Source organism: Scardinius erythrophthalmus (assembly GCF_964197995.2).
Source record: "Scardinius erythrophthalmus genome assembly, chromosome: 5".
NCBI classification, from domain to species: Eukaryota; Metazoa; Chordata; class Actinopteri; order Cypriniformes; family Leuciscidae; genus Scardinius; species Scardinius erythrophthalmus.
The window spans coordinates 16,551,737-16,573,391 of record NC_138225.1 but is presented as its reverse complement, the minus strand read 5'-3'; the positions used below and the strand labels follow the sequence as shown (position 1 = coordinate 16,573,391).

Here is a 21,655-nt window from a genome sequence, read left to right as displayed (position 1 = left end):
TTCTTTAGTAAAGGGGAGTGGCTGTTAGCGTCATCGCGTCGAGGCAGGTATTCATTGGTCACTCGACGTTTGGGGGCGGGGCCTGGAAGTCAAAGAGGGGCACAATCCTCTTTAAGGTTTGCCTTTGCCACCTACACTGATGACGAATTCAAACCTTCCTGATGAAAGTCTCCCAAGCCTGAAGACACCGACAAAGTCAACAACAGGCTCATGATGACATTGATTTAACGGTTACTTGTTGTTTTATACATATATTCTCATTTTTATTTGGTACTTTCCACATTTATCAGTGACCAATTTTGTGTTAGTTGTCCCAGTCTGTTGTATCACAGCTCTTTTTGTTGCTGGCACTACAACATTTGGCATATGTTGACACTATAATGCCATCTTTACATTGCTAAGGTGGCACAGGAACTGCATCTGAAGTGGTGCATTTACACAGACTGGTTAAGAGTGTCAGAAACGCATTCACATAGGAATTACAATTGCAGAAACAATGTTATGGTAATTAGTTTGTAAGTAAATATAAATGTAGATAGATAAATTGATAAGTGGAAAATTAATTAGATATAATTAGATATATAGGCTACTCTCTGTCAGGACAACAGTGAAGTCTAAGGCCTGTTCAGAGCAGCCTGTGTAAAAAAGATGTTTACACTGTCCTTTCTGGAAATCGTATTTCAAAGAAGTTCATTCATGTTGTTACATCTGTTCCTGGAGATGCTGACAGCTCTCGTGTTTTTCAATACACACATACCCAGGTGTCAGTCAGCAAACACTCATGTGAACATGTGAACTGCATGAACTGCATTGGTGTGAGGGAGATTCCTTTCAGTGTAACCCAACTCAGTGTGTCCTGAGGGTGGCTTTGCATGAGCAAATGCAGAAGCCGCATGGTTGTTTGTGAAAAGAACAGTTTGAGGTGGAGGAGGGGGACGAGTTTAAAAGCTTCAAAATATAGGGGAAATAAACCTGCCTGAACTAGTTTAAGTTTGGTTTGTCACACCGTGTCTGTGTGTGTCTGTATGCATTTGCTGTGTGTGCCAATATGCTGTATAGGGGAGCGGCTTAATCTACAGCATGTTTTTCCTTTAAACTGATGTTTTTGGTGTGTCAGGGCTGAAGTAGAGATCCAAGCCCAAGTCAAACGTGAGAACAAGGCAAACAAACATGTGATTTTTGCATTTTTAGATAACAGTAGGACAGTAGGTCACTCTCTTCAGTGCAAGGTAAATGTGTAAATGCTGTTTTATCTGCATGCATCCTTAAGCACACAGAACCTCACTGCATTTACATTTCGTAGAAGTTTTCAAGATATCCACCTTATATATAATATAATATAATGTTTTCCTTATTTACATATATAACTGATCTTAGTTAAGTGGAAGTAGTTTTGCATTTGGATACCATTCTTGGCTGTGGGAAATGAATTAGATATGTGTTTTTTCGTCATTCGTGGAACATGGTGGACAAAAAGATATTGTATATTTAGGCCATGACGTGTTGTACAGTAAGGTAATTTTCCTTCCTTTCGTCTATTTATGCTTTTAAGTGATAAGCTCCAAAATGACTGAATACAGAGTTGAAATACAAAAATTACACTCAGATGAAATGTTTTGTTATAGTGTACAGTGATTTAAGTAACCTCTTGTGCCATAAAGTGTTTGTTAGGTTGCCAACCGTGTCATAAAGTTGAGTTGTAACAGCTGCTGGTGCCATTGGCTTACTTGTGTTGGCCCATAACAGCATCAGGATCAGATAAACACTCTGAACATCCTCACACTCATAAACACTAAGTGTGTCTTCACCTTAAGGCAATGATGATCTAATGAACGTATATTGGATTATCTCCAAAGAAACACATACACACACACTGCTTATTCTTCATGAGGTCATGAATGAAACCTGGTTAGACAATAGGCTACATTTTTTAAACAAAATACTTTATGGAACGATAGAAAACTATCAGTGACGCAGAGTTATGATGGTTAGCTAAAACCATAAAAAAAAAACATTTTTGTTATTTGAAATAAAATAAATATAAAATTTAAAATTATTTCATTTCAGCTAGTTGCCAAGGCTAAATTTCTAAATAAATCTTAAATACAAAATATCTTAATAAAAACTAGATATTAGATTTATAGCCTAGATTATATATAAAATAACAAAAACACATAACAAATGACTAAAACTTAAAATAGAAATAAAAGAAAAGAAAAATAACAACAAATTCAATATTATTACTGATATTAATATTAATGTTAATCAAAACTTTAACAGTATATATCTAAAATAACACTGAAATGAGGTAATAACAAATTAGCAGTATTCTAGAATGACAGAATTTAAATCCATAAAATGCGCTGTTTAAACCAGCCTTGATTTACCTGTCAGTTGCTCCACTTTATTTTGACAGCTTCTTCCTGCCCTTGTAGTTGTTTCAAGTATGCTTTCACTTTGGCTGTTCTTCCTCAAGGGAGATTTGTTGTTCAGTTGCTCAAAAGTACCCAATATTCTGACAGTTCTTCACAGTGTGTTTATTCAGTATAAGTGTATTTATTCTACTATTTTATATAAAAGTGACCCTGCTTGTAACTGTCAACATTTTTAAAATATGTCTTCAGCAATCACATCTATGCATAATTTGACATCTTCCACTTAAAAAAATGTATTAATTAATCCATCACAGAATGATAGTCTTCAGTCAAAGGCTATTGAATCCTGTTTTAATTATGAATTTTACAGCTTTATTAATGTATTGATTCTGTTTTTAAAAATATTTTAACAAGTTAAATGAACAAACAATCAGAGGAAAACTGTCTGAGTACAGTACAAACCAGTCAGTAGCCGTGAGTCTGAATATGTTTAGTCCTCTATCACCAATGTGATGTAAACAAACATAATGCAAGAAAGTTTTCTTCATGTTCTAGTACACTCATCCATATTTAATCACAGGATCTACAATTTCCCCATCACAAGTTTCGTCCTGTACCTTGAGCAAATGGACAACGAAGAGTGCAAAATAGAAATGAATCATCTTTCCAGTGGGTAGGCTACTCTTTTCTTTTCCTGGACATGCAGTAGGCTACTGAGAATACGACCTGAATGAAAACGTGAGAGTAACAGGGCACCGGCTCTTCTATAAATATAAACCTTCATCCACCCATGATATTAAATATCCTGACTATAGGATTCTTCAGAGTAATGGAATGCAGAACAGCAGCGTCGGCTCACATGATCACCTGAGGGCGGTTCTGATGACAACATTAAAAAAAGAGACACTAGTGTATGTGACTCATAACAGAGTCATTCCACAAATAAAAGCTGCCAGCTCATAGTTTTAGTCACGCGTCTATTGACGCTAAATAGCTCTTTATGGTGTCTTTTTAGCATTATTTGTACAGTACTCTACACGTACTGTAGGTTTTGTCAAATACTGTTAAAGTAGCCTATATGAAAAACCTTTTTCTTAAGACATGATTGGGAAAAGAGGAACGTTTCTGTGTTTCTCTCATCAAAGGTGTGCCAGTGGCTGAGGGAATGAGGGGGAGAAAATGAGACATGCTCAGAATACAGTTACAGCCTGTGTCAATCCTCCGAAGATGGAATCCCCAAACGGCGCTGCTAAACTTAGCCGAGGAAAACAATCTAGCTCTCTGCAGGGCGAACAGACAAATACTGAGGTAGACACTCAAGCACAGGGATCACACGCACAGATATTGACACAATATGCACGAATACACTGTGTAAATGTGAATATCTGCTGACTAGGTGGGTAATGCGCATCAGAAATGGGTCAAACATTGAAAATTGTAGGCTGACATCATCTGAATTCCCCCAGATTGCTCATTCATTTCAACAGAACAGCCTCAAACGTTTATCTTTAGTGACATCAGGTGGTCAGGCTGTGTAACAGCAATGAAGGAATCCACAAATACTATTGGTGGTGTTTGATTCAGTGCTTTGGAGATAGACCTCACTTCTTTGTTACAGCTATATCTATCACATGCACTGAACATCGTCCTTACATTAGTTGAGAAATAGGTGAAATCCCTATTTTAAGGATGTAATAATTATAAGATTCCATCAGTAAACTCCAAATTACTGGTTGATCCCCACCATTGATTAGTATTAGCGTCCCAATAAGGTTACCACTGCCTTCTGGTCTCAGTATCATCTGTTCTGTTTATTATTGTTCTGTTCTGTTCTTTCTTTTTCCTATCTATCTGTCTAATTCCTTTATTAAATATTGTTGAGATAATTTAGGCACAATATAAGAAAGATAAAGATAGACAACCTTAATAAGATTCAGCTAAATATGGCAGCATATCAAGATTTATTTTCAGAGCTTTTTCTCCTTTTCCATACCTCTAATATTTCCATGCTTCTACTGTTCTGTGGAGCATTATGCCACAGGACATGCACCTCAGGCAAAATCTATCTTCCTATTAATTTCTCCACAGACACTTCCAGACTTTCTGTTTTTAGTCTTTATTGTATGACAGCTTTGGTTCTGATGTGCCAGCCAGATACTGTACGGTGTACGCTGTTTGATATACAGTAGCACTGCATTGCTCATGTAGTTTAGAGTTTCACACTGCAGGACAATTTAAGCTGAGGGGGGTATTTTATTTTAACGATTAGCATTTGGTCCCAAATTCAGATGGTGTAGCAGAAAAAACTGCCTGCCTCAAAATCAGGAAACGTTGGGGACCATTTTCAATTATTTTGGTAACACTTCACACTAAGGCCCCATTAGTTAATGTTACCTAATGCATTAACTAACAACTAACAAACAACACCATACTTTTTATGAATCACCTGTAGACAAGTCCTCTATGACTTCATGCCAGATGCGTTTTTATGATTTTTAACAACAAAATGTCCCATAAAACACTGTGGGCATATACTGAGAAATATACTTCCATATTTCTTTGCATAATAAAATTGAGATATATTGAGAAAGTTGAGAAAACATAATGTCATGTCAGCTGTCCATGTATATTATGTACGTAAGTCTTTTACAATCTGAATTTCTTAAATCTTATTACATAGGTATGTTATTTGTAAAATTATTGTACTATTTCCTGCAAACTGAAGCAGTATAAGTAGGAAGTTTTATGTATACGTTTTGCACTATAAGTGGAAGTAGCTCACACTGACCCTGTGGCACTAATCTTCTGTTATCTGCCTCTTCGATCTTTCTATAGTCAGTCATTAGACCATCATCATCTATTTTGGCTTGGTACTGTGTAACCTCCTTTCTTTTTGAAAAAAGAGTCATAATTCTGTTGAATAATTCAAAGGGGTGAAATTGAGAGGCTCTAGAGTTTCGACTGGTTATTGTTCCTGGGAGAGGTCGCTGAATGCTAGTAAAAAGTGAACTCTTCATGCACGGTACTCATCACCCTCCAGGTTCTATTCAATCAGGCCATGGTCCAATGCTACATCATCATCAACACTCACACACGCGCACACACACTTTCACTCTCACTCTCACTCACTCTCTCTCCTGTATGCATGGACACACACACGCGAGGTCACAGAGTGAAGGCCACTCAAGAGGAGGATGCCACGGCATAAACTCATCGCATCTGAAAGTGACGGTAAAGATGATTATTACTTTCTGTGTATTTGATATATTTTTAACACCATTTTTAAACATGTGATGTTTGTTTTTATCAGTGTTAAGCCACAACTAACAACTGATTTATAATATCAACTTATTGTCATTTTTGTTATTAATAATAAAAACTAATGTAACATTGTATGCAGAGATTAGCAGCTTAGCAAAGACATACTGTCTTTTCCTTTACACAGTCTGTCTCAATATTTAAAAATCTGATGATTTTTTATTCTGATCAAATTATTTGAAATGATTAGTTACTTAAAAGGCAATTTATATTTTATGCCTTATTTTCATTTTGATGCAAACCTATTGACTTAATCATGTATTTCAGCTGTGCTAAATACCAAGATGGTCATGCAACAAAAATATAAACTTTAAGTATGTGTATGTGAACATTACTTTCATTCTTTTGACCTTTGACCCCATGTAAGAGGACAGTTTGCATTGACACTGAAGATGAAAAGCACCATTGTGTCTATTGTGCAACACAGCTAAGCATGTAATGACCCGGTCAGCGCTTACCGGTCTGGTTACACTGTGGTCAAACACAACAGACGCTGAACAGCTGCTGGGAACCCTACATGTCTGACCTTTCAGGACTTAACAATCTCTTCTAAACAATGTCTGGAACTTATGTCCATTATTTTTTACTTTTTTGTTATTTGCTTGCCTTTACAGTGAGCATTGAGGTGGAGGATGAAGGTAGGAAGGTTGACTGCTTTCTGTATGCATGTTTTTATTTTGTGCTGTATGTTAATCAATGTACAAACTTTTTTTTTGTAGGGAAGGACAATGAATTCAGCCTTTACTATGTAGAAGTGGAGGAAAATTTTGAGGGAGGTAAAGAGAAGCAGGCGACACGAGATGGCAAACGGAGGAGAGTGAGAAATAGTGAAGTTGGCAGAAGAGCTTCAGAGAAGAGAACAACTGAGGCGGGCATTAAAAGAGCAGAGAAGAAGCACGATAAACGGCACAAAACAGCAAGGAAAGAGGGTGAAAAACAAGGAAGAAAGCAAAGAAGAAAGAATGCAGATGCAGAGGAGGCTGAGGAAAAATCCAGAAAGGAGAAAAAGAACATTAAAAATGAAAGAACTAAGACATTGAAGCTGGAGGATGAGAAGGAAAAAGATGTGAAGAAAAAGAGAAAGAAGCATGCAAACGAGGAGGACGATGCGAAGCATGGAAAGACAAAACACAAAGATTGTCATGACATGCCCTTGAAGGAAAAGAAAAAGAAAATAAAGAGACCAGAAACTATGTAAGTTTGTTTTATTTTGCGAATCATTTTAGTAAATCAATTTGGGATGCACTGATATGAACATTTTGGTCGATACCGATAACAGATAATTCTTTATATTTGAAAGCCGATAATCCATATATTGGTCCAAATTTTTATATAATTTTTGAGAGCCTGATTACAAAAGCAAAAGTCTCATCATTACATCCATGTCCCAAGCACACGATTATAATGTTCTCATTATAATTTTATGTAGCCTAAGCCTATATGATAGACTTGCGCTGCACATGTTTCCTTTTTGAAGTCATTCCAATCATATTTCAAGCAATTCAAAAACCTTAATGATGAACAGTGCGCATCTCAAGTGTCGCAGATGAAGGAGCATAATCCATTATTTATTGGCTTTAAGATATCGGCCACATTTTCTTACCGGGCCGATAACGATAGCATTAAAAATAAACGCAGATACCGATATGATAGCAGATATATATAGTGCATCCCTAAAATCAATAAATGTATAACCACTAACTTCTGTCAAACTATGCACTCTATGGACTAGATGGAGTCTTTTTTAATATTTTTTAAGTATGTTTTAGCTTGTTAGAATATTTTTTTCAATGATGTTAAGTAAGGAAATAATAATATAATATTCAGTTGTTTTTATTTTATATTGTTTTATTATTATAACATTTCGCACTAAAGCAAAATGAAGATTTATTACAATTCTGAAATTCATGTAAAATTTTCAAATCAACTTTTCTCTGAAATGGTTTTGCTATAGATGTCATTTGTATTGGATATGCTGTATTGAATTGGATAGAAATTAGCAAGCATCCCATTTGTGGTCTCAGACGTTTTGAGTCTCGCTCAGCATACCTGCATCCATTTCTCCCTCCCAGCTCAGAGTCTGAGTCTAAATCTGAGTCAGAATCTCAGTCCGACTCTGACTCGGGGTCAAAGGACAATCAGGCTGTGGGAGTTTTGGGGTCTCTGACCCCAGAGGAGCTGGAAAAGTTAAAAGAAGCTGTGGACGAAAGGAAAAAGCTAATCGCCACACTGAAAGGAAAGCCCTGGCCCATGAGGAAAAAACTAGTTATCCTTAGGTACGTCACTGCTGGTTTTATGTGTATGTACACCCGCCTTCAAAATGCCAGCAATTTGTGTTCTGTCTCAGGGAGTCACAGGAGTTTGTGGAGAAATATGAAGGGGCTCTAGGAAAGGGCAAAGGCAGAAAGCTCTATGCCTACAAGGTCATGATGATGAAGGTGAGGAGATGACTGTCATTATGAAACTAATGGAGCTGGAGATGTCCTTCCACAGCTTCAGAGTGATCATCATTTTTCTTTTTTACTTTGATTTCAGAAATGGATGAAGTTTCAGCGCGACTTTGAGAACTTCAAGACTGCATGCATCCCGTGGGAGATGAAGATAAAGGAAATAGAAAGTGTGACGCCTTTTAGTTTGAGCTTACTTCTATCTCCTGCTGTTTTTTCTACTTCCTTTTTGTGCATTTCCCCACTTATCTTTTCTCATATACAAACTTATTTTTATCTCCTTACAGGCCATTTCGGCTCATCAGTTGCTTCTTACTTCATATTTCTAAGGTGGATGTATGGCATCAATTTGATTTTATTTGGATTGACGTTTGGGCTGGTGATGGTTCCAGAGGTGAGAAATATATTAAATCCTGCAAAGTTTAAAATTATATTAGATATTAGTAAAGAACACCACGTTATTTCCTTCAATGTAACTAGCTCATTCTTTAATGTATCATGCTCTATGAATGTATTCACTTTCCAGGCTCTTATGGGGAAACCGTATGGCAGTTTACCCAGAAAGACAGTGCCCAGAGTGGAAGAGGCCAGTGCCATGAATTTTGCAGTCTTATGGGATTTTGGGGTAAAGAGTCTATATGATTATACACTACCATTCTAAAAATCAGTATGAATTTTTTTTTAAAGAAATTAATAATTTTATAGTCTGCGAGGATGCATTAAATTGATTAAAAGTGAGATTACATTGTTACAAAAATGATATTTAAAAATAAATGCTGTTCTTTTGGACTTTCTGTTCATCAAAAAGAAAAATCCTGACAAAAATCTTTCAACATTGATAATAATAAGAGATGTTTCTTGAGCACAAACTCAGCATATTAGAATGATTTCTGAAGGACCATGTAACACTGAAGACTTGAGTAATGATGGTGAGAATTCAGCTTTACCAACACATTAATAAATTACAATTTAAATATTAAAATAGAAAAACATTTATTTTACATTACATGAATGTTTAATATTTTACTCTTACAGACTCAAACTTTTGAACAATATAGTGTAAATACCTCGCCATCCAAGTACATCATTTCTCTTGCATCTTAGTCCAGTACTTTTCTTCTTTTTTTTTTCAGGGCTATGCTAAGTACTCTGTCCTCTTCTATGGCTACTACAACAGCCAGCGGGCCATTGGGTGGCTCAAGTTCCGCATGCCCCTCTCCTACTTCCTGGTGGGAGTGGGCACAGTAGCATATAGCTACATGGTGGTAATCAGGACGTGAGTGATGACAGTATTGTAAAGTCTTACTGTCTATATCAGAAACCTTTATATATGTTGAGTGTATCAATAAGCACATTTCTGCCTCTTAGTTCATACACAAAATATTTCTTTAATGATTTCCACACTCTTACCGAACAGTATGGCCCGCAATGCAAATGAAGAAGGTGGCGGAGATGACACCAGCTTTAATTTCAGTTGGAAGACGTTTACTAGCTGGGATTACCTCATTGGAAATCCTGAGACAGCAGACAACAAGTTTGCCTCCATCACCACAAGCTTTAAGGTGTGTTTCTTTTTATTTTATTTCCCCCCTTGCTGGGCCCAAGTCCATGTTGTCCATAATAGAGGAGTCTTATAATGGGAATGAAAATTCTCTAAAAGTTTCTGATTCTGTAAGTATCAAAGCTGTAATGCATTTAAAAAAAGACCATGAACTGACAAGGAGCTGCAAAAATGGCTATTTTTGGATTTCTGATGTCAGACCCTATGAAAGCCCATTCCACCACATAAGAAAATGCATGGAAAATCATAATTATGACATAAAATCTCACAATTATGAGAATACAATCCTAATTATGACCGAGTTATAAATTATGACATAAGTTAACATTATGTAAAAAGTCATAACTATGACAAAAATATGAAATTATAAAAAATTGAATAGAAAATTGACAACACTGATGTTATATTGATGACTTTTTATCTAATAATTTTGACTTTTTGTCATAATTTCGACATTTGTCATAATGATGACTTTTTATTCCATAATACATAATAATAATAATGATATCATAGCTTTGACTTTTTATCTAGTAATTAAAAATTATCTAATAATTATGACTTGGTATGTCATAACTTCTTTTATCTCATAATTGGGCCATTCTACAGAATTGGTTCAAAGTCAGAGTTGGAAACGTCTTGGAAAACATTTGACTTTTTTCACAAATTTTGTATGTACGCAAATTGTATAATATCCAAGGTACACATTTCTAGTAATTGTGCAGTTAATTATCATATTGTATTTTCAGAAAGTTTTGGAATATTTTTCCTCTCCCCAAATTTGTCACTACCGAAACACAATAATAAATATTTGAATAACAAGGCTTTTATTGGCCTTAATGGCCTATTCATATTTTATTTACATCTACCTTGTAAATATATATATATATTTTTTTTTTACATTTACAATTTTAACAATATTTCAAGTGTAATTTATAAGATTTGTTGTATATTGAATCCAATCTTTAATTTTAAAAGGCATTAAATTAATCATACTGATTTCAAAGTTAAGGATTCATTAGTTTGACTATACATTGAACCAGACACTATAATTACATCTTAGCTGATAATTAAATATACTTTATTTTAGACAAAACATGCATGTTTCGGTCATGATGGCACATTTTCAGTAGTGACAGTAATGCTTTGGTAGCGACCACATCACATTACAGAATTTTAACTTGCATACTAAAACAGTAATAAAACATACTAAGATACTAATAATATGCATAACTGTACTAAAATTTAGTTTATTTCCCCCAAATAAATGATTATGTGCTCCTTTTTGTCACTACCAAAACAATGATGACATGTTTCGGTTATGACTGTTTTGGTAGTGACAATTTTAGATACTTTTGAGCATAACTCAAAGATGCTAAACAGCACATGATTAAATAGCACAGTTCTGACCAGTTGTACACACACAAAAACTAAATTTGATCAAATAACACACACAAAAAAAACATGATATCACAACCGAAACTTCACCACATGTTTTGGTAGTGACTGTTTGGGTAGTGACAAATTTTAGATACTTAGCCTAGCTCAAAGATGATAACCAGCACAAGGTTACCTAGCACAGTTCTGAACAGTTGTACACATATAAAAACTACATTTTATGGAATTACACCCAAAAAAGTTTGCTTAATTGCAGAAAAAAGGTGTTTGGTAGTGAAGTTCCTTAAAGTTACACAGTTTTTCAGACTTTTGAACACATTTCCCTTAACATGATGGTCATCTACAATGAATGAGAGGCTATGAGAAAGAGGGAATATTTCCTGATAAAAAATGTGTGGTTAAAATCAGTCTCAGCCAATGGACTAAAACACACACTTTTTCGGTAGTGACATGAAAATGTGGGACACATTTTTTTAAATGAAGTTTCATGATTTAAAAATTAAAAATAAAATAAATGTGTTTTTTTTTTTAGAAATCAACATTTCAATAACATTTTCACAAGTTGAAATTTAGGGGTTAGGGTTCAGGACAGTACCCAATACATTATGATTTTATATATATTAAAGGGTTAGTTCACCCAAAAATGAAAATTCTGTCAGTAATTACTCACCCTCATGTTGTTCCAACCCCAAGACTTTCGTTCATCTTCGGAACACAAATTAAGATATTTTTGATGAAATCTGAGTGCTGGCTCACTCCTCCTGCAGGCTTATGGACACCTTAACTTGCTGGTCCAGAAAATGTATTAAAGTTGTATTAAAGACATTGTAATATAGTCCAAGTGACTCCAGTGGCTCAATCTTAAGTTTATAAAGCGACGAGAATACTTTTTGTGCGCAAAAACAAACAAAAATAACGACTTTATTCCACTTTTCATTTCCTTCTCTCTGGACCTCGAGTCTTTTCACGTAGTGTTTAAGCGTAGCGCGTCTGTGTTGCACGTCACCACGTAGGCTCACTATTGGGCGACTCTGGTCATGTGTGATACGTGGTGACGTGCAACACAGACGCGCTACGCTATTACACTATACGTAAAAAGACTCGAGGTCCAGAAAGAAGGAAATGAAAAGTGGAATAAAGTCGTTATTTTTGTTTGTTTTTGCGCACAAAAAGTATTCTCGTCGCTTTATAAACTTAAGATTGAGCCACTGGAGACACTTGGACAATATTAACAATGTATTTAATACATTTTCTGGGCCAGCAAGTTATAATGTCCATAAGCCTGCAGGAGGACTGATCCAGCACTCAGATTTCATCAAAAATATCTTAATTTGTGTCCCGAAGATGAACGAAAGTCTTACGGGGTTGGAACAACATGAGGGTGAGTACCGGTAATTACTGACAGAATTTTCATTTTTGGGTGAATATTTTTTATATTATTGTGGGATTCAATAGATAATAGAAGGATCTTTGTAAACATCTCAAATTTGAATACTTAAATTCTTTTTAAATGTGTTTTTTGTTTGTGGGACAGCAGTTTGCACCAATTCTGTAGAATGGCCCAATTATGATTAACCAAAACATGATTTTTTTTCTGAAATGGGCCTTCACATCAGACAGACGAGTATATTAATAAATGCCACATTTACATCAATGACGTTATTCAGTGTTCAGAAACTAAGGCTATACCTGCTATACCTTCACATGCAAAGAAAGCATTTACACAGAAGTCTTAAAGGTCCCATATTGTCAAAACTGAAATTTAATTCAAAATAAACAATAATAAAAAAGAATGATATGACCCCTTTAATATGGCGTCTCTTGGCTTCATAATAAATTCAGCACTTTAACAGGAGACCATTGTGGAGGAGCAAGAGAGCAGAAAAGATGACAACATCCACCTTACAAGATTCCTTAGAGTGCTGGCCAACTTCCTGGTGCTCTGCTGTCTGGCAGGGAGTGGGTACTTGATCTACTTTGTGGTACGCAGGTCTCAGAAGTTCGCTCTGGAGGGACTAGAGAAATACGGCTGGTGGGAGAGGAATGAGGTCAGACTCATGTAACAATGCACAATGGTAATCCTCTTGTTAATCAATAAAAATGAATTTTGCATGGTTTTACATACATTCAGGTGAACATGGTGATGTCTCTGTTGGGAATGTTCTGTCCGATGCTGTTTGATGTAATCAGCACTTTAGAGAACTATCATCCACGCATCGCCCTCCAGTGGCAGCTGGGACGCATATTCGCCCTTTTCCTGGGGAATCTCTACACATTCATTATCGCTCTCATGGATGCCATCCAACTAAAGGTAGAGCTTAATTTAACAAAGACTAAAGCCCTCGCAGTCCCATTTTCAGTATGTCTATTTCTGTCCCGCTGCCACAGAATCTGTGCTAAATCATCTTCTTATGAAGGTCATTTATTCTCCTAACTGTCACATATTTTCAAGAGGGCAGAAGAGGAGATTGTGAAGAAGAATATGACAATATGGCAGGCTAACCTGTACAACGGGACTATGCCAGACAACTCGACTGCTCCTCCGATCACAGCGCACCCTGCTGATGTTCCAAGAGGGCCTTGCTGGGAGACAATGGTGGGACAGGTACTGGGGAAGAGTGCTAAAGCTCTTTTCATAATCCAAATTCCAGTACAACTGGAACACAATACATTCCAAAGCAGCATTATAAAGAATTGTATAACTCCTAACCCAACCTTTAGTGAGAAAAATGTAGTATACACTTGGAAAAACTTCCCAAACACTACCCCATCTTGAATTGTTTAGACAGCCCAAAATCACACCATTTGTTGAGGTGATGCTGCTATTTTGGGCTGCTCAAGTGCTACAGACCAACAGTGTTTACACTTTTTTTTCTTTCTGTTAATCAATCTGCAACGGTTTACTTCATTGCACATTAAAATGTTAGAGGGCGAAGTATTTTAACATTGGAAATTTACACAGCAGTCTAAAAATAAGTCTAAGACACTGGTGAGATGACTATTAATGACTTATACAATTTAAAAACATTTCAGCCTGTTTTAAAGATTTACACATTTCAATTATTTGACACATTTACATTGAATTAAACTACAGTTCAGAAGTTTGGGGTCACTTTCATTTTTTTTAAAACTAATTAATACTTTTATTCAGCAATGATACATTAAATGTATCAAACATTACAATGTTACAAAAGATTTCTATTTCAAATAAATGCTGTTCTTTTGAACTTTCTATTAATCCAAGAATCCTTAAAAACACACACACACACACACACACACACACACACACACACACACACACACACACACACACACACACACACACACACACACACACACACACACACACACACACGGTTTCAAGCAGCACAACATTTTGAATTATTATCAATGTGTTTCTTCAGCCCCAAATCAGATTTCTGAAATGATTTCTAAAGGATCATGTGACGCTGACATTTTAACTTTAAGTATGCGATTTCGGATGTACCCAATGTTTTGATCATGGTTCTGAATCTGATCCAAACCGTAGTCTTTGACAAAAAGGCGATTTTTCTCAGCTTTTTGCTAAAAATGTAGCTTTTTTTAAAATGAAACTTACCCACATTCAAGTTTTGATAAAAAAGAATGCATGAAGCTAGAATAAATAATAAAAAAAAAATTTTTGTTTAAAAGTAGAGGTCATATTGCATATTCACATATTATTAACAAGTATTCTAGGGCCATGAAACTTTTGTGAAAGTTATCAAAAATGCTGGCGCACAACTTTTTTTCCAAAATGCTGGTGGGGAAAGGGTTAATATATATTTAAAAAGAATTTATATATTTATAATATTTCAAAATGCTGTTTTTACTGTATTTTTGATTTGTGAGCATAAGAGACTTTTTCATTAACATAAAAAACCCCTGACTTTAAACTTTGAATGGTAGTGTACTGTAAGTATAATATTTGTAAATATAAGCATTTCATTAAAATTATTGAAAAATATGAACATTATTTTCAGACGAAATACAGTTTGGTAAATGGAAAAGCAAGTACAAATGCTTTGGCATTAATTCGATTTTCTAGTTAGCATAAAGTTACAAATATTGAGTGTATGTTTGAACAAATCCTAAAAAAGTTTTAAAATATAGTGTTAAATGAATGTTGTGATGCTTTACATCAAGTCGTTAGAGATCATCAGCATCCTCTGCGTCTACAGGAGTTTGTTCGTCTCATCATTTCTGACACAATGACGACTTACATCACTCTGCTTATTGGGGATTTCTTCCGTGCCGTACTGGTGCGATTCCTAAACAACTGCTGGTGCTGGGATTTGGAGTTTGGCTTTGTGAGTATCCACAACACATGCAGAATCAGTGTCAGGGATTCCCTCTCATTTATAACTGAAGTGTGCTTTCTTTATTAGCCGTCCTATTCAGAGTTTGACGTCAGTGGGAATGTTCTGGGGCTGATCTTCAACCAGGGAATGATCTGGTGAGAAATATCACCATATTATGTTTTCTTTCTTTCCGAATGAAACCTGTATACCTCTAAATCACACCAAATCTTTGTCTGTGTGTGTACCAGGATGGGGGCGTTCTACGCTCCATGTCTTCCAGCATTAAATCTTCTACGGCTTCACGTGTCCATGTACCTGCAGTGTTGGGCGGTGATGTGCTGTAATGTGCCTCAGGAACGGGTCTTCAAAGCTTCAGGCTCCAATAACTTCTACATGGCCATGCTGCTGGTCATCCTCTTCCTTTCTACATTGCCTGCTATATACACCATTGTCACCATTCCCCCCTCCTTCGACTGCGGACCCTTCAGGTTTTAAATTTTAATGTATGGATCAGAATTGATGGGGATTATGGAGAAGGTCTGTTTAGCATAAGAACTGAGTAATAGTGTTTCAGAAATTGGTCAGTGTGGTGAAAGCTTAAATTAAGAATAAATACAAATAACTAGACTTTAGAGTAATGGGCTATTTCTGTATGTATATATGTATTATATGTATTTATTTCAAAATTACAATTTAAAAGTGGAGGTCTGCCAACAAGTCAAATCTTGCAATACCGGATCTTTAACACTAGAGCGCAGCAGAGTGCAAGTCTACAATTTTCTCACATCCTTTTTCTTCTTAAAATCCGCACAAAATGCGGTTATCAGTAGCCTACCTGAAGAGTTTTTTTTTTAAGTCGACATAAATAAACTAAAGTTAAAAGATAAAAATAAACATAAAAATGTATAAAAGAATTAAAATATTTATAAATCCCCCTCTCAGGAGTTGACTCAGGGTCAGGGAGCCAGTTGACGAGGCTGAATCCATCTACTTGTTCGTTTGTTAGCCTAAGCTGCTTATTGTAACTAGAGATTTTTCTGCAGTGGGAAAAACCGCATGTTTGACGTGATTCAGGAGACCCTAGAGACAGACTTCCCTGCCTGGTTCGGTAAAGTGTTCAGCTATGCCTCGAACCCCGGACTGGTGCTGCCCTTTCTTCTGCTCTTGGTGTAAGTGGGAATGTCTAAATCCATCCATGTGTTTTTCCCTGTACTTCTATAAAGATGTGTAATGGTGTTTTTTCTGTTATTTTAGTCTTGCAATATATTATCTGCAGTCCACTTCTAAAACATACAAAAGGGTAAACATGGAGCTGAAAAAGAAACTTCAAACAGTAAGTTGGGAAGACCAAATGTCTGTTCAAATACAGTAAATGTCAATTAAAGGCCAAAAATGAAAATTCCTACTAACCCTGTACATGAGCAGATTATATTACAGTTTTTTTACAATCACTTTGCTACTATTTTCAGAACCTTGATGTCATTTTTCAAAACTCTAGACACAAAACTCAAAACGGTTATCACTTGTAACACAGGCTATCTAATGTTCAAAACATTGCATTGTGTATTCACATCTTTAAAGAAATCTTGCACTTGCACAATCATTGGTTCAAAAAACTAATTTACTGTGAAATACCGTTGAGACATAACTATAGATCACCCACACACAAGCAACTGATAGTTTCATTGTGAACAAAATAGGTGATACAGGTTTCATTATGGCACTACATGTACAGTAAATACATCTCTGTAAAGGCACTGCAGTAGTAGAGAGAATACTACAGTGGAATCATTGAACAAAGTTTGTAATATATTGATGCAAAACACTACAGTACAATCACAACATAGGTTTATTTGAATCAAAGCAAAAAATAATTAGCTATGAAATAGAAAAGAAAAGACAGTACTGTAAAACATCAAATGCAGTGTTCCTCGCTTGCTTGTACTGTAAGAAACAGAACAGGAGTGATGATCTATACAGTGCAGTGCTGTCAATACTGTACATAGTCTGAAAAGGTAGTACAGTGTTTGGGACCATAGACACAGTGTCTGATGAAGCAGTATGATCAAATATTAGGCTACATCCATGGATATTGTAGTCTAATTGGTTCATGCTCCATGCTAATTGGTGACAATGAATATCGTTATCTTGAAACTTTCATGATTTAGTAAACATGGAAGATTGTTTGTCTGTTTCCATACAACTATGCATTCAGAGTAATGCAATAGTTTCTTATCATTTTGAGCAGTTGTATCAATTGATAGTTAGATCAATGTAAGGAAATGAATAGACACTCATTTGAAATGTAATGTGTGAATTGCCTTTTGAAATAGTAGTACTTTGATGTTAAGTTGTGTCATATTGAACAGGTGATTTTTGTTGAATGAACAAATGATCTAAGTTTTATGTGTATTGTATCCAAGCAATTGAGAAAAGGGTTAGAGTTTTGAAAAATGTGCATTTTGATCATTGGTTGTGAGTTTTGTGTCTAGAGTTGTGAAAAATGACATCAAGGTTCTGAAAATAGTAACAAAGTGATTGTAAAAAACTGTATGTAAACTTACCACTACGTGGAAGCACTAACATTGAGTTATCATAAATAAAGATGATAATAATAATAATAATAATAATAATAATAGATTTAATAATTATTATAATGACTAATTATTGTTATTTTTATTATTATTTCACATAGACCTAAATATATTTTATATTATTTCAATTTAATTTTATAATTGGACATAGATCTACTCACTACTGTTACTTGTCATTTATTGTCATGTCACTGAATTTTCCAATTTTGCATTTACAGCAAAATGAGGAAAACAAGAAAAAGAACAAACTTGCAGCCTTAAAGGCAGCCAATGAACTGGAGCAACAACGCAGCAACAGCGCCTCCGATTTGGGTGAGAGCACATTGAACGGGTCACAGCTCCCATCAGTCAGTGCACTTGACAGCATCTTGGAACCAGTGCAGGGAAACTTTCCATTAATGTTGAAGAGCTAATGCGCTGTGTTTGGGCAACAGGTGGCCACAGTATTAAAACAACATGCCCTTGTTTCTGTATAACAGTGTTGTTCTTAGACAGCAGTTGAAAGGTCTCTCTGCCTCCTCTTTCTCAGGAGTGAATGAAGAAAGCAGCAGCCTAGATGAAGCAGGGCATCACAGACAAGCTGGGCAGAACGGTCGCTTTATTCACCCATCACAGAGTCAGCATACTCAAAACTCTAGACCTCCCGTCACCGCGACCCACACAACTACCAGAACCCCTGCATCCCGGGGACACACATCATCTGGACATCTTCCAGGTCACCCACATCAGCCACAGAAAAACTCTCACTCAAACAAGAGATAAATAGCACAGATGTAAATAGATGTGTATCTCTATGTTGCATACACAACATTTGGCACTTTTAAGACACTTAATTTATTTCTTGCTGATATTGTTATTCAGTCTAAATACTGTGCCCAGGCCTGCCGCACATGTCATGAATGTCTCAGTTATGCTCAAGGTGACTATGTAACTCTAGATTGATAAGTTTTGTCTCTGTGAAAGAGAAATTACTGCTCTTGTTACACACTGGCCAAACTGGGGTCAAACTCTTCATCTCTTGCTTTGTTTCATATTTTAACTCATGTTTTATATATATTTTTAGTTTTAGAAAAAATGCTTCTTGATTGTTGGTTTACATGCCAATTACAACTAGTTATTAAAATGCATCAGATAAAGTAAACATTTGTTTGACTATATGTTATTCTAAGAGCTACACAGAGGTGGAACACGTGTGTCTTATTTACAGTGGAAAGTGATTGGACATCTACGCTACACTTAAAAATGTATGAGTGTCATTGCATTATATAACAACATTTTAAACCAAGTGGCATATATGATTAGCCTGGTCTTATCAGACTCTCGTACATTTCATTTGTACAGAGAGTCTGGCCACTCTCCATTGACAAGCGTTAACTTCCTTGAAGGCGGGTACTCTTTTGAAGTTCAAAACTATTGGATCTGCCCAGAGCCACTCTGGATCTGCCATAACCAATCGCTAATGTTTGATCGTGACGCAACCCTACAACTCAAACTATCGCACGACCTCAACGTCATCGTTCTCAGCCACTCCCTCTGTTCGCTGATTGGACCGGTAAAAACCCACGAATATACCGCAAACCCAGACGGAGTACTGAAGGAAAATGAAAATTGAGCAGAAGTACGTAGGAGGGTGGAGCCAGGCTAATTTATGATAGCAAGAACACATTTAAAAAAAAATGAAAGAAATTTGAAAGAATCACATAAAACATCAGATATAAAAGTTGAAATCAAAACAAAAGACACTTTTTAACAGCTTGTTAAAAGTCTAGTTCATACAAAAGGCCTAGCATCATGTGTGACAAATTGCTTTGTTGGGGGCCAGTGTAAAACCCAATTTATACGCCATAGCTACGTCGTACCCTGACATGCACCTCTCCAAAAATGTAACAACGCGTACATTTTACGCGGACCGTAAGCGCTGTGATTGGTCTGCTAGAACCCCTCCCTTAAGTTTCACATGCTCCCTCTGCATGTGTAATTGCAGGTCAGTGCGGACAACGACGCAGAAGTATAAATGAAAGCCAACGCGTAGTCGATAGCGTAGAGGCTCCGGCGTAGGTCCGAACTGTCAGCAATCCCAAAATGCAATTTTCACACAAATGTGTTTTTCCGTTCCACTGTGCTACTTTCCATTGATTTCCAATGTAAAAGCGATAGACGGACAACGTGTTTAACCATTGTGTTTGTGTCTTTTGCAGCATCGTGCATGCCAGGGCATTATAAAAATGCCAGGGGTTCCTCAAATCTAGTCCTGGAGGGCCACTTCCCTGCAGAGTTTAGTTCCAAAACTAATCAAACACCTGAAAAAGCTAGTCAGCAGAGTTACTAGAAAATTGCAGGTAAGTGAGTTTGATCATGGTTTGAACTCTAAACTCTACAGTCCATGCTGGGTTTGAGGAACCCTGACCACTGGTCGCATTCAAAACGTTTGCGTTCAAAAAGACCACAAAACGCGTTCTGTGTGAACCGGTGTTCTGACGATTTGTGCTCCCTGCTCATTGAAAATCGCTACCTATCAGACTACCAGCGTTATAGTTATGTGGTGTGACATGTTTTGAGGCTTTTTTAACATCCATACCTACCCCAAACCCTAAACCTACCCTTAAAAAATGCAAAAATAGTGTTGGTAGCAGAATTTTTTAGGTAGCATTATTCGTCAAGACACCGGCCCTTAGCCCCCATAGATCTGGAAGCGAAATCATTTTTGAACCGATTGACGGCTTGGCTTTGCCCAACATTACGTCTCCATTTCATTGTTTTCCTATTCTCAAATCCATGCAGCTTTATCTTGATCAGCGTGTCAGGTGACCCACAACATTTCCATGCGCAGTACTGTATTCTCAAATCTGCTCTCAGCTCTAGGGGTGTCTAATGTCCTGGATTATTTTCCAGCAGCCACAGATTTGGCAGCATAGATGCATGTGACTCACTTGTCATTCCACGGCCCATGCTGCTCTGTTTGGGGTTACGCTGTGTACCATTTAAGTGAGGGGAGTTTGTTACAAACCTACTAGAGGATGGTGAAAAAAAAAAAACCTTAAAGAATATAAGAATATATAAAGAGCACCTGTTTTGAAGATGGATCGAAGAGATCTTACAATGTTTATGTACATTTTGGAACCTTATGATATCCCTGTATCAAATCTTGACGATTATTTATAAGAAAATTGGCACATAAGTTTCATTAACAATGCAAATGGTCATTTATAATTCATGGGCAGTCGTCATTAACTATTAACAGGAGTCATTTGAGATTTTGTTTATTTGTTCATTTAGGTAGTCATTGTTAATTGAAAATACAGCTCATTTTAAATTCTTTTAGTAAGAAATCAAGTGATAGTGATAGCATTAGGGCTCATAATAGTATTAATGAATAATTTAATTAATTAAATTATAAATTTAATCATAAATTAAACTTTACTGTAAAAACCTTGTAAATTCTTTAGTGTGTTTATCAAATTGATTTGTCCAATGTATTGGAATTGATCAAATTAAATAGAGTTATCTCAACTTTTGGAAGTAAGTAAAACTCAAAAACTCTCAAAAAGTAGTCTACAGTTTTCACAGTGTGTTTGCGTTTATTGTGAACCTTCCTTACTCATGGTCACTACAAAGAAACCGCTTTTATATGCTGGATATCTGATCT

The 21,655-nt window shown here is 36.1% G+C and overlaps 1 protein-coding gene across 1 annotated transcript; it reads left to right on the top strand.

The window, feature by feature from the left end:
- Positions 1 to 6,200: 6,200 nt before the first annotated feature.
- Positions 6,201 to 18,996, top strand: tmc1 (transmembrane channel-like 1). The gene is made up of 19 exons (XM_081365435.1): positions 6,201 to 6,331; positions 6,413 to 6,887; positions 7,766 to 7,969; positions 8,041 to 8,131; positions 8,229 to 8,310; positions 8,428 to 8,534; positions 8,667 to 8,765; positions 9,274 to 9,416; positions 9,558 to 9,702; positions 12,950 to 13,144; positions 13,228 to 13,407; positions 13,549 to 13,701; positions 15,296 to 15,424; positions 15,503 to 15,570; positions 15,664 to 15,903; positions 16,459 to 16,584; positions 16,670 to 16,748; positions 18,228 to 18,321; positions 18,539 to 18,996. The coding sequence occupies exons 1-19, from the start codon at positions 6,250 to 6,252 to the stop codon at positions 18,769 to 18,771; spliced, it is 2,925 nt and encodes a 974-aa protein (XP_081221561.1). The 5' UTR covers positions 6,201 to 6,249; the 3' UTR covers positions 18,772 to 18,996.
- Positions 18,997 to 21,655: the final 2,659 nt, after the last annotated feature.

Excerpts from the sequence above, each read along its gene's own strand:
- tmc1 (XM_081365435.1), top strand. The coding sequence starts at position 6,250 with ATGTCTGGAACTTATGTCCATTATTTTTTACTTTTTTGTTATTTGCTT. Across the intron at positions 8,132-8,228 it reads ACAAGGTCATGATGATGAAG|AAATGGATGAAGTTTCAGCG; the intron begins GTGAGGAGATGA and ends CTTTGATTTCAG. Across the intron at positions 15,571-15,663 it reads TTCAACCAGGGAATGATCTG|GATGGGGGCGTTCTACGCTC; the intron begins GTGAGAAATATC and ends TGTGTGTACCAG.